Source organism: Dreissena polymorpha, chromosome 4 (genome assembly GCF_020536995.1).
Source record: "Dreissena polymorpha isolate Duluth1 chromosome 4, UMN_Dpol_1.0, whole genome shotgun sequence".
In the NCBI taxonomy this organism is placed as follows: Eukaryota; Metazoa; Mollusca; class Bivalvia; order Myida; family Dreissenidae; genus Dreissena; species Dreissena polymorpha.
In genome coordinates, this window is record NC_068358.1 from 20,089,480 (window position 1) to 20,103,387 (window position 13,908).

Consider the following 13,908-nt stretch of genomic DNA (forward strand, 5'->3'; position numbering starts at 1 on the left):
TGTTTATGAAAATATTAACACAACATTGATTTGGCATGTTATTTTTACACAAAATAGTGATTTATAACGGGTATTTCGCTAAGTTACGCATAGCTGGTACCAAAATCACAACTGTTAGTAACTAAATACAATTAAAATACTGTCAACAGCAACATGTACATATATTACCTGGAAACAGCTCCGTAACCTCCACAAGTGTGGCATTTTCTTAATATGCTAATAAAAACTGAATGGCTATAAAGCGTGTTCAACATTTTTATAAATGAAATAGAAATTGCACAGAACGTGTGTACGATAAATGTTTAAAGGTTTGCCCACGTTGATTTACTCATAAACAAGTTCCATTTAACATATTCTTCTTATCCGATTACAATAATCTTATGGATTATAAAACTTATCCTTCACACAAATGAGTGTTGTGGCAGATTATCTCCCCTGCCATTGAAAGTATTTCTGGGTCTAGGCGGTGTTTTAATTATTGCCATGATCTTCGTTGATTGTTCGATTTTAAACTTTTCCGGATAATCCATGGTAAATAATATCTGATAATATTCTGCACCTTACAAAACAAACCAACCGTCTGCAAACTAGGCACAACTTCTCTGATGGCGAAGATTATTCTGGGTAATAAATATGGACTAAATTTCGAAAATTGTGTTCATCCCGAGTCTGAATTACTAGAGTCGACTCACCCAAACATAACGCGGTTCCCTTTGTCCCTTAGAATTTGTATCTTTATTCGCAGTCTCACCATCGTTATCATCAACTCTTGTTACATGAACAAATTTCATTTTATAATTCATCTCCTTTGGCATGTTTATTAAATATCCTCGTCGATCGTTCGCGTAATTAGGCAGACGCCGAATAACGAATGGTTTTAAAAAGAAATGTCCGAGTCCCGAACCTATAACTACAAATGTTCATTCTCATCACGCAAACCAGTACCACGTGACCAATTACCAGCGTCGCTATTCGATGACACGTGATCATCCACTGAATACGATTGTCTGCGTCTGTTGGGTTTCTGTAAGACGTAACAAAGATATTTACTTTCGCTATTGATACTATGTTATCTCTTGCCATGTTCAAAAACACAATACATTATTACGTTTTGCACATATTCCAAAGCATGTAACGTAGTTTTATGTAACTAGTTTAGCAAAGATGACTATATTCTCATGAAAAAATGACAGCATGAGCCGCGAAACGTTTCCTGGTAACACATTCAGAGTTAAAAAAAAAGTGAAATATTATTTAAAGAATGTATCACCCGATCTTGTTTGAATGGTGAAAAAAGGGCCTATTCAATATCATTTAACATTATCTTTATCTCAACACTATACCCCAAACTAAGTTCGGATAAAACTAAATATGATTGTAAAGGATCATGTTTGGTATTAAGTATCAAGAGCCCGGACAATTGAGATGTGTTGTTGATGAAACAGAATATTTAAAAAGTCTATGAAATATAGTGCTGACTTAAACTTATAAATTTGCACCTTGTGCGAGGCATATACGTTCGCCGTTCCTGCTGGATGTGAAGCCAGTGGTCCTTCACCTCCAGTATCAACGTCAAGGTCAACATGGACACCAGCGCCAAGACTATGCCTGTATATACAAACTTGTTAGTTACGAGTATTAACTTAACTTGTTCAATTGCGTCGGAAGCCCTAGACTTACGAAAGCTTTATCAAGTCCGATTCCTGTAGATAATCCGTACTAGGAAGAACTTTGTTTAGGTTCCGACCGAGGATCTAACCTGGAACCGACCGGTAACTAGATGGACGACATATCAAATTCACAATCGTGACATTTTGTAATACAGTTCGTGACAATGCATAACTATATATGAGTCGTTAGCCATTAAACGACATAAATTATTGTTCAGATGAACATAAATGTAGTCATGAAATCTCAGAGAATAATAATTTCGTGTTTGTGAATATGTCTCAAAATATTTATGCTATATCAGCTCGAGCCAGATGTATAAATATGTTAATTGGTGTTGTAAATACTTTTGCCGCAATAGCTGTGCGTAAAGATGTGTATATACATATTAGCTGAGGAGACTAGAAAATAATTAGATTTGAGCCGTGCTCTATGAAAATGGGTTTAAATGCATGTGCGTATAGTGTCGTCCCAGAATCAGCGACAGCACTTTCCGCTTGTATAGTTTGTTTCGTTTAAAGATAGTCTCTTCTTACCTAAAATCTAGTTGAGGTGGAAAGTGTCGTCCCTGATTAGCCTGTGTGGACACTCATGGATCACAGATGAGACCCATACACAATACTTTGCAAATCCCATTGGTCCCAAATATGCTTTCCAAACGGGACCCATATCGAGAACAAATATGGGACCCAAAATAAGCCCCATTTGAAACCACATGATATCCATACCTCAACTCATATGGAAACAACACAAAACTGTTTGCAAAATCCCATTTGGCCACCTTGAGGCTGCCCATACAGGACCTATATCGAAGTCAATATTTAGGGTGATAAAAGGACTCGCATATGGGTTCAATATTGTGTTCTCATGGGTCCATTTTGCGTCTTGTACCTGTCAGAGACCAGTCCCATATGTCGTTGTTTGTTTGTGCACTCGTTTTTATCGTGTGAAATAAGTTTAAATTCGAATCTTAAAAATTATCATCATCATTATCATCATCATCATAATCATCATCATCATAATAATCATCATCATCATCATCATCATCATCATCATCATCATCATCATCATCATCATCAGCAGCAGCAGCAGCAGCAACAACAGCACCATCATCAGCAGCATCATTATCATCATCATCATCATCATCATCATCATAGTCATCGTCATCTCTATCGTCGTCGTCATTGTCGTCGTCGTCGTCATCGTCGTCGTTGTGTTCGTCGTCATCGTCTTTGTCATCATTATCATCATCGTCATCATCATCATGTCATCATCATCATCATCATCATCATCAGCAGCAGCAGCATCACCTCATAATCATTTCACGCAACACCTAATTAAAGCAGTTGCAGGACGAATAAACTCATTCGCAGTTATTATTGATCGTTTTAAATTAATTATGTTTTTCAGTCGTCAGTAACAGTGAGCTTTAATGCCAATGCTCCTGTTTGATCTTTGATCAGTTTTTGTGGTGTTGCCTCATTATTATTGTTTGAATTGGCATTGAAATATCAGGTTTAAGAAAATTAATTCTATGCTCTATCGTTCGGAACTGCTGTACGTCTTTCCAGAGGTGAAGATATTGTTTAAAATACCAAACTACCCCGGTAAAGTGCTTTTTGTGTACATAAATTTTGACATGTTTATGCATCGCGGCAACATATGTAGGAGATTTCATCCTTGAACGATTTAACAAAAGAGAAAGCGTAAAATTTTATCAAGGTTTCTTCAACACTAAATTTACACCTCCATCAATCATCGGTTACGCATTTTCCCATGGTTTTGTGATGTTCAAATTCTCGTGGTAACAGGCTGGGTTCTGTTAATGATCGTTAATCAAAGGTAGAATTTAATACTTAACTTTCATCAGCTTATATTAAATTCCTTGCTGTGTTAAACCACGTGCCCTTTGAATATTGCGTCTTGCATATATAAGGTAAAAAACCCTGATGCTTCTTAAACATTTTAGGGTTCTAAAAACCAAAATAAGCTACGTAAGATGCGGACCAATATGTTTGTTGTTGGTGCTCTACTTTGTGAGTGAATTGTGTTTTTTCCACATTGCATTTTTTGATCAAGTAATTGATTTTGATATTTTGAATTGAGAAATGAGATATACGTTATTCAACTTATTCCGTGTACAGTGTAATATATATACGTACATATCACATAAGTTATATGAAACTTTTTTTCAGGCTTCCTGAACATTGCCTGTGCGATTGACCATTATGCTCTAACCTACAATTATTTCGATGAGATGGCCCAGAATTATTGCGCTGCAAAAGGCACAGGTTGGACGTTCAGTTTGCGACGGGATTGTGGCAACGTGGCTCCAACGTGTAACGACATCTGTGAGTCAGCATCGGCCGAAATTTTAAGAATCATTTACCATCAACAACACAAGTAAGTTATCATTTTTTATTTTATTATTCAGATAAATCAATTACTGAATGACAATAAAGTGATTAATTGTATACCGGTTTGACCGGTTGACGACTAAACAATAGCGTGTGGACTTCTTTTCGTTTCTTCCCAACTTACGTTTCGTCCTCGTTGTGTTAGTCCCCTACCTGTGAAACCGGAGAAGACTATAAGTTAACCGAAGGCTCGTCAGTTTATCCGTGTTACATTCTGTCCGTCCTAATCGAGATCATGCGATAACTAAATACGTTTTTACGCTAATTTGATAAAACATTGAAATGTGGCTTGAGGGTCATATTGCGATAATCAGTTCATTCGTCAAACAATGTGTTTGTTCTGGATACAGAAAAATTTGAACAATGCAATCTGGATCCATCAATAGCTTGACATGTACATTGAACGTAGATAGGTAAATGAAACAGGGCCATATTAACGCCAGGTAAGTTAAAACGAACTTTGGCTAAAAAGATTAAAATCTGTGATTGATGCATGGCCATTATGTGGAATATGCACACTACTTCAGTTTTGTCCGTATATCTATCCGTCCGTCCGAATAATGTAGATCATATGAATACTTAAAAGGTCAATAAGCTAGGTTGATGAAACTCAGTATGATGATAGAGGGCCATATAGAAATATAGAAAGATTTTACTTGTTTCGTAAGACAATCAGTGTGGTTGCTATGGTGACATAAATAGGTGAAAACTAAAAGTTTGATTTTGGGTCAATTAAAAATGTTCTAAGGATATGCTGATAAAACTCGGCGTGTGGGTAGAGTGTCATTTGAGGAATATGTTATTTTTTTCCTCAAACCAAATTGTGGTTGCTTTTTTACAGAAATGATTATTAACTAAACTCTGGATCCTGCTACAACTTTATATTACTTAAGCTTGATTTATGAAACTACTGGAGATCGTGTCAATACTCCGACATCATTAACCCAGCTATTCGCATATTCCGATTTTGCCTTGTTGCCGGGATCATATGAAATTCTGTTAATATATACTATAAATAGTTAAATGTGTGAGCACGGCACATAATGCTATCGCTTCGAACAAAAATACTAAGGAGATAGATGGATGGCGAAATTAGATGGAGGGTATATCTGACATAAAATAATTAATAATCCTGACATTATATTGCAGAGTTGCATGTTTTGATGCATTCGAAATCAATAAAGACCACAATCAACTGCTGGCTAACCCAACAATCTCTCAGCCGGACGCAGGAAAGGTTAGTTTCGCCACCTATGGTTATGGTTCTGGCGGATGCACTTGGCCACCCAATAACTGCGGACCAAACTATTGCTGTTGCAATGCGTTCGATTAGAGCAACGTACAGTCGGGAACCGACTATTATTGATTTACATGATTGTTGCTTTTATCCAATATGCAACGTTTTACTACTGACGACTTCTGGACAATATAATGCATAAAATGTAGCTACACGATAATCTCAGTTTGAAGTTATATGATATGTACGTTTTAGAGCTGAAGATAGAATAAGTCGTGAAAATATAACGCAAGCCATATGTAAGACTTTTCGAAACAATATATATATATATATATATATATATATATATATATATATATATATATATATATATATATATATATATGTATATTATATAACAATTTCTACATAACTTTGCATTCACTAATAAACTTAAATTCACATTTCGTTGTTTGTTCTTTTAAATCTGTAATCTTATGCACATGATATTCAGAATATTGCTACATCTGTTACCGCCACTGTGGCGTACATAAAATAACGACGACACAACATTGAATATATATATATATATATATATATATATATATATATATATATATATATATATATATATATATATATATATATATATTATATATAACATGTGACGTTTGGATTTAAAAATGACTCAACCCCGCATACGCAACATGGATGATCATAAATTGTATTGCTGCACTAAGTGCAATCTGACATAATTGTTGTTTAGAACACATTTAAACATATGATTATCATATGTTTAAATGTGTTCTAAACAACAATTATGTGACAAATATGTGGGCTTATTGTGAAAACAATATCTCTCAGGAATAGTGGATTGCAAAATAACTGTATGATTGGTGTATTATACAAACCACGTGATACTTGCACACATGTTTAACCCATTTAAGCCTAGTGGACTCTCCCATCCTTCTAAATTGGATCAATTTATTTCCAAAATTAGGGATGTGTAGTATATTTATTTCTTTATTTAGAATATTTCTTACAGAAATCCCTTTAAGCAAACAGCGCAGACCCTGATGGGACGCCGCATCATGCGTTGTCTCATCTGGGTCTACGCTGTTTGCCAAGGACGCTAGGCATACATTGGTTAAAGGAACCTTTTCACAGATTTTGGCATGTATTGAAGTTTGTCATTAAATGCTTTATGTTGATAAATATAAGCATTCGATCTAGAAAGCTTCAGTAAAAAAACACACTAAAATTATAGAAAGAAAACAAAGAAACCTTCAACTGGACTCGAACCACTGATCCCTTGAGTAAAAGTCTAATGCTTAGACCACTCGGATATCCGTGCTCATTCATGGAATGTATTTTATACCTTATTAAAGCAATCCTCGTAATGTCACAAGATATAACGACAATAGAACTCTCCAAATTATGCAGTCATTTCGCGTTGCAAACGATTTACAAGTATCAGGTTTTTAAATCGTCAAAAGATGCATCAAATGGATACTAGTATTTAAGGGCATGGTAAATGTTCAGTGTAACTGTGCCCTCAAAAATATCATAACTACAATGAAAATTTGCGAATCTGACATTTTTATTGTGTCCACTTACAAAAACGCGAAAAGGTCCCTTTAATTTGTTAATGAGATTAATATGAATAGATTTTATATAAATACTGCAGCTATTGGTCATTTACCTTTTTAAGCCGCATCTGTCACCACACTTTTGTACTTCGCGGGATTAACAATGTAAAAACCAACAAGTTACAAACTTGTGGAATATTATGTTCGGTAATATTAGAGATCATTCTTATGATTCGCTTCGGGATATGTAGAGACCTTAGGCCATGGTGTAATCGTATTTATTTCAAATTTGCAAATACACTTGCCTGTTATATGCTTATTTACACTTACTAATTTACTCGTTGTCGTTTTTGTTGCAAATTTGTATCGTGTTTTGAAACATAAATAACTTTGACCAATAAATTCATAGTTAAGTACTATTAACTCATGACGAAATTTGTACAATTGATGCATTTATTTATGTTGACCCGCTAGCGAGATGTGTAAGCAAGAACCACACAAAAGTGAGAGCTAACCCTTCAATTGACACTCTGCCGAATGGGGTAACATACATTTTAACTCTTATAACTTAAAGCGCGATTCCAAAAATATTCATTGTTGTTTTGAAGCAATTATTGTCTTTAATATTAAATGAGAGTGCACGTTTTATGATACATGTATATGCATATAGGAAACGTTAATACAGACACCGGTACTACAAAATAAACGAACAAACGAAAGAACAAACGAACGAATGAACGACGGAACGGGTGAATAAACGGACGGACAAACGCATGCACGTTAACACAAACGCACGAACAAAAGAATGCATTCAATTAATCAATTTTAATGTGATGTTAGATTCACTTTACTTTTGTAATACTAGTTTTATTTCCATTAGAAACATACAATGAAGTGACGTATGTTATGGAAAATTGTATTTTATATAACGCAAATCGAGTTTATTGAGTCAATAGTGTATTTGGAACGATATACACACGTGATATACGCGCATTTTAGGTGAACGTTATTTGAATTTTAATTTTAAGTGTGTTTAACTCGGCGTAAATTCGCAAGTTTATTTTACCAACAGATATTTCACAATTATTCAGAAAAACAAAAAGTAAAAAACTAAACAAGGATTTAAACAAAACAATGTTGTTTCACGTTTATTAAATACAAATAAACAATAATAACAAAATAGTAACTGCTATACTCTGAGATTCTTTTAGAGTATCTAATATTTGACAATATTTGTGGTCTATTTTATGATAAATTATCCTTAAATATACATAATCTAATTGTTAATTGTAGATTTTGTCTTTAATAGGTTAGATTCATGTACATTTTCGTAGATTTCAATAGATTCCATTAGATGCAAGTACTGCAATAACCATGTTGTAAATTATATACATCTACGCCGATATTGTTCAGTCGTTAAGCAGGAGCGTGTGCGTTGCTACCGGAGCGAGAGTAGACAGCAGAAAAAACTTATTGAAGACTTTAATTCTCCATTGGATTTGGCTTGAAAAGCCATAGGAAATGGAACGGATAGGCGAACTTCTGCGGGCGGCTCTGCTTATACCAGCGATAACCGCCGTCTTTCGAGTCGGACGTCTTCGAAAGGGGACATTGTCTCCTAGATATTGGGCACCATAGACGCAAGGCGGCTTAGACGAGGTAAGGGAGAGGCGGAAGTGGTTGCAGTGGAAGACGGACGAGGAGGCAAGGGGTTTAACCGTTGGTTCTGTTATAAGTCATGAGTTCGGGTCGAAAACTGTTGCCAACAGGAGAGGCCATTAAGGCGGCGAGGCGCGCGAAGACAAGGAAAAATCTTTTATCATCTCATCCAGGAGCAATCGATTGACGAGGTCGCCCCTCTCCGATTTCTTTTTGAGGGCAGGGCACTTAGACATGATATTTCTTGTAAATTGTCTACTAGTGCACATTTAGGATCATTGGTCACCTTGAACTATGACCATAACCCTGGCAGCCGGGATAAATTCGACCTCATATGTATTATATTTACCAATGCTAATAGGACATTTACCAATCGTGATGAAGTGCAAAACAACAATCAGTTGGATAAGTTTTTGAAATAGTTTTGTTCTATTACTGGAAATTTGGTTATGCTCCGTTTTGAAGCTAGCAATACCAGACGCTCGCGTGGGTACCGGCATCCCTCAAGATACCAAGTGTAATGGTTGTATTAGTAATAAATAGTATTTATACAATTGCGTGTATCGATGCTGTTTATAAAGATATTAAAATAACATTAATTTGGCTGGTTGTTATTACACAAAATAGCGATTTATAAAGGGGATTTCGCTAAGTTACGCATAGCTGGTACCAAAATCACAACTGTTAATACATGAAAGTGAAAAAACTATCAACAGCAACGTGTACATATATTACTGGGAACAGCTCCGTATTTCTATAAGTGAAGCGTTTTCTTAATATGCTAATAAAACTGAAAGCGTGTTAAACATTTTTATAAATTATATAGAAATTACACAGAACATGTATACGATAAATTTTTAAATGTTTGTCCATGTCGTTTCACTCATAAATAGTTCCTTTTATCCGATTAGAATAATCCAATGTATTATATACAACTTATCCTTCACACAAATGAGTGTTGTGGCTGATTATCTCCCTTGCCCTTGAAAGTAGTCCTGGGTTTAGGCGTTCTTCTAAATTTTCGCCACGATCTTCATTGATTGTTCCATTTCAAAATTTTCCGGATAATCCATAGTTAATTATATCTGATAATATTCTAAAAGCACCTTACAAAACGAATCAACCGTCTGCAAACTACGCATAACTTCTCTGATGGCGAAGATTATTTTAAGTAATAAATATGGACTAAATTTCGAAAATTATGATCATCCCGAGTCTGAATTATTAGAGTCACTCAACCATAACGCGGTTCCCTTTGTGCGAACATTTGTATCTTTATTCGGAGTCTCATCATCGTTATCATCAACTCTTGTTACATGAACAAGTTTCATTTCATAACTCATCTCCTTTGGCATGTTTATTAAATATCCTCGTCGATCGTTCGCGTAATTAGGCAGACGCCGAATAACGAAGGGTTTTAAAAAGAAATGTCCGAGTCCCGAACCTATAACTACCATTGTCAGTATCCAAATGTTCCTTCTCATCACGCAAACCAGTACCACGTGACCAATCACCAGCGTCGCTATTCGATGACACGTGATCAGCCATTGAATACGATTGTCTGCGTCTGTTGGGTTTCTGTAAAACGTAACAAAGACGTTTTCTTTCGCTATTGATACTATGTCATCTCTCGCTTAGGCCAACAACATTATACATTATTACGCTGTACACATATTACAAATCATAGTTAACGAAGTTTTAAGTTACTAGGTCAGTAAGATGACTATATTCTATGGAAGTATTGAAGCGTATATGCTACACCCTGATGCTGTGATGATGTCAACATTCTATGACGGCATGATATGAAAAAGGTGGCATGGCGTAAAAAAATAACTCATCGTGTCTACTAAAACTATGATGGCAAGTCATTTTTAAACACAAGAGCATGGCGCCAAAAATTATGTTGATTTGTCGACTTAGATCATGTCGACCAAATATTGTTACGGGAAAAGCCGGACACATTTACGTCGAGGCTTTAACTTAATGTCGTTATGGCGAGTAAAATTAAGAGGCAAAAATCTACAAACTTTGACGACATACCATGTATTTCACAGTAAGTCGATATAAACTAATCCGGTATGACCATATAATTGGGGTGTACCATATAAAATGACGCCATGATATGAAAAAGGTGTCATGGCGTAAAAAAATAACTCATCGTGTCGACTAAACTATGATGGCAAGTCATTTTCAAAAGAGCATGACGCCAAAAATTATGTTGATTTGTCGACTTAGATCATGTCGACCAAATGTTGTTTCGGGAAAAGCCGGAAACATTTACTTCTAGACCTTTTTAATGTCGTTATGGCGAGTTAAATTAAGAGGGAAAAACATACAAAATTATGAGGACAAACTATGTTATTTTACAGTAAGTCGATATAAACTAATCGGCATGACCATATTATCGGGGTGTACCATATTATATGACGGCATGATATGAAAAGGTGTCATGGCGTAAAAAATAACTCATCGTGTCGACTACAACTATGATGGCAAGTCATTTCACAAGAGCATGACGCCAAAAATTATGTTGATTTGTCGACTTAGATCATGTCGCCAAATATTTTTTCGGAAAAAGCCGGAAACATTTACGTCGAGACTTTAACTCATAGTCGTTATTGCGAGTAAAATTATGAGGAAAAACCTACAAACTATGACGACATACCATGTTATTTCACAGTAAGTCGATAAAAACTATTCCGGCATGACCGTATTATTGGGGTGTACCATATACGCTTCCGTAATATTCCCTAAAAAATGGTTCAATATCATTAAACATCTAAATCTGAACACTAAACTTAATTAAGTTGCGATAAAAAATATTATCATTGTATAGAATAAATCATAGCATATATTGTCCGTTTTTGAAAACACAAAATGCTTAGAAAAACTTGACCATGAGTATGAAATTCACTTTTAATATCATGTTTGGTATTAAGTATCAAGAGCCCAGACAACTGGCTTTGTTGTTGATGAAACAGAACCTTTTGAAAATCTATGAAATATATTATCGAATTAAACGTAAAAAAGGTTCACCTTGTGCGGGGCATATACGTTTGTCGTTCCTGCTGGATGTGAAGCCAGTGGTCTAGCACCTCCAGAATCAAGGTCAAGGTCAACACGAACACCAACGCCAAGACTATGCCTGTATATAGAACATAATAGTTACGCGTATGAATTTAAATTTAGTCATGACATCGGAAGCCCTAGACTTATAAAGCTCTTTCAAGTCCGATGCCTGTAGAGAATCAGTACTTGGAAGAACTTTGGTAAGGTTACGGACAAGGATCAAACATTTAACGGACCGGTCACAAGATGGGCAACATATCAATTTCACAGTCGTGACATTTTGTAATACAGTTCGTGACAATACATAATTATAAACGAGTCGTTGGCTATAAAACAATATAAATTATTGTTCGGATGAACATAAATGTAATAATGAAATCTTTGAGAATAATAGCTTCGTGTTTGTGAATATGTCTCAAAATAATTATACTGTATAATCTACAGGCAGATGTACTAGTATATTTTTAATACTTTTGCCGCAATTACTGAGTTTAAAGATATGTAAATACACATAAGTTGAGGAGACTTATATCTTGAACATGATTAGATTTGGGTCGTGCTCTGTGAAAAGAGGGTTTAATGAATGTGCGTACAGCGTCGTCCCGGATTAGCCTGTGCAGTTCGCACAGGCTTATCAGGTTCGACACTTTCCGCTTTTATGATATTTTTCTTTTCAATAAAGTATTTTCTTAACAAAAATCCAGTTACGCGGAAAGTGTCGTCCCTGTTTAGCCTGTGTGGAATGCACAGGCTAATCTGGGACGACACTTTACGCACGTGCATTAAACCCCCATTTTACTGAGCACGGCTCATTTATATAAGTTTACAATTTTAGAGAATTCATCATGCGTACAATTACGTCTTTGGGTTATTTACTTATATATACTTCAAAAATTCAAGGATGCATTTGACAAATACAAAAAAAGTAAAAACATACAACATGTGATGTATTTTTTTTATAGAAAACTATATCTGTTTGTAAACAAGAGCCGAATGGTTGATGGTGCTAATAAAACAGCATTACCGATTCAAATCACACTATTATATAACGTCTATTATACCAAGGTGTAAAACAGTTCGCTCGAACACAATAACACATACCGATTGCCGAGATGGTGAGAAAAAAATGACAAAGCTGTCACCATGGTTTTATCAATAAAATACAACAAAATGACCTAGCTTATTTTGTCTCGAGATATGCAAAATATAGCTTACCTGTGATCGATGAAATATGTAGACCCCGAAGCAAGAAGTCGCCTTGCGTTACAAGCGTAAAATACTGCAAATAAATGTCAATCTTGATGGTACAAGTACAAAATTAACGTATCACACAAAACAGTGTAGCTGTATCACCTTTATAAAAAATAAATGAAACGATGATTTCATTATTTGTGCACGTGAACAAAATAAAAATCGATTGTGAGACACATATTAGGTATTTAAGTTTATCCTTAAAGATAATTAATAAGACTGTATAGTGGTTTGTGTCTGTTTATCATTATGTTTGATACAAAACCGAACAACCGCATACGCGTTTTTACTATTGTTTTCACGCATGTATTTAAAAACACTTTGCGATGTTATTTTTTTACACTAAGGATTTCATTAAAAGTAATGATATGTTAACTGAAAATTTAATCACTGTGTTAAAAAAAACGAAACTTAATACAACCTCTGCTTACCTTATTTATATAAGGGTTTTGCCCAATCGTATCTGCCATTATATCCGTATTACTATCAGCATACACATCACCTGTATAACTTTCATTTCCTACATTACCAGCTGTGATACCTGCGCCTTCCATATAATATCTCTTATAAGATTACGAGCTTCTTTCAAACGTTTTAAAGTTACAGTTCTAATCAGCTTATTTTCCGCGGAAAAAATATGTCGATGAGCCATTAAACCATTTTCGATACAATGTACTCCATAAAAGGTTATACCTAGACACATCGGTCACGATTATTTATGGAAAACCGCTTAACCAAGGTTATACCTGTTATAGGTAAATATGCAATGACGTGTACGAATATCCAACTGAAAGTAGACATTAAGCGAAAGGAAGTTTACACTGTTTCGTGTGTCGTTTACGCTTTGATATGCATTGAATGCGTTAAGATCGATCAGTATGAAATAAGCTTTGATATATCCAAATACGCACGTACTTCATTAACCGTGAAAACATATGTATATACGTTCAGTATCTGCGCACAGTTGTTCTATCTAATTCACCCAATACTATTGATTTTATCAAATAATTATTGTTTTGGTGCTCATGAAGATTGATTT

The 13,908-nt window shown here is 35.1% G+C and overlaps 3 protein-coding genes across 8 annotated transcripts in view; 1 reads left to right on the forward strand and 2 right to left on the reverse strand.

Moving 5' to 3' along the window:
- The window catches only part of LOC127878263 (uncharacterized), a 36,782-nt gene that overhangs the window by 2,995 nt on the left and 19,879 nt on the right, over positions 1-13,908 (reverse strand). Inside the window, exon 4 of the mRNA XM_052424782.1 lies at positions 946-1,024. Coding sequence (XP_052280742.1) covers positions 946-1,024 — 79 coding nt within the window. The remainder of the gene's footprint in view (positions 1-945; positions 1,025-13,908) is intronic.
- Positions 3,581-5,765, forward strand: LOC127876509 (uncharacterized). The gene is made up of 3 exons (XM_052421808.1): positions 3,581-3,704; positions 3,864-4,071; positions 5,235-5,765. The coding sequence occupies exons 1-3, from the start codon at positions 3,668-3,670 to the stop codon at positions 5,416-5,418; spliced, it is 429 nt and encodes a 142-aa protein (XP_052277768.1). The 5' UTR covers positions 3,581-3,667; the 3' UTR covers positions 5,419-5,765.
- Positions 9,345-13,480, reverse strand: LOC127876506 (uncharacterized). Of its 6 annotated transcripts, none has more exons than XR_008047906.1 (4): positions 13,160-13,266; positions 12,834-12,897; positions 11,586-11,694; positions 9,345-10,127 (listed from the first exon to the last, which is right to left on the reverse strand). XR_008047906.1 is itself a non-coding variant. In XM_052421806.1 (4 exons), the coding sequence occupies exons 1-4, from the start codon at positions 13,421-13,423 to the stop codon at positions 9,755-9,757; spliced, it is 669 nt and encodes a 222-aa protein (XP_052277766.1). In that variant the 5' UTR covers positions 13,424-13,480; the 3' UTR covers positions 9,345-9,754. The 6 variants fall into 6 exon arrangements, 1 of the variants encoding a protein (XP_052277766.1); XR_008047905.1 differs by having other exon boundaries at positions 13,150-13,266; XR_008047903.1 differs by having other exon boundaries at positions 12,834-12,971; positions 13,150-13,262.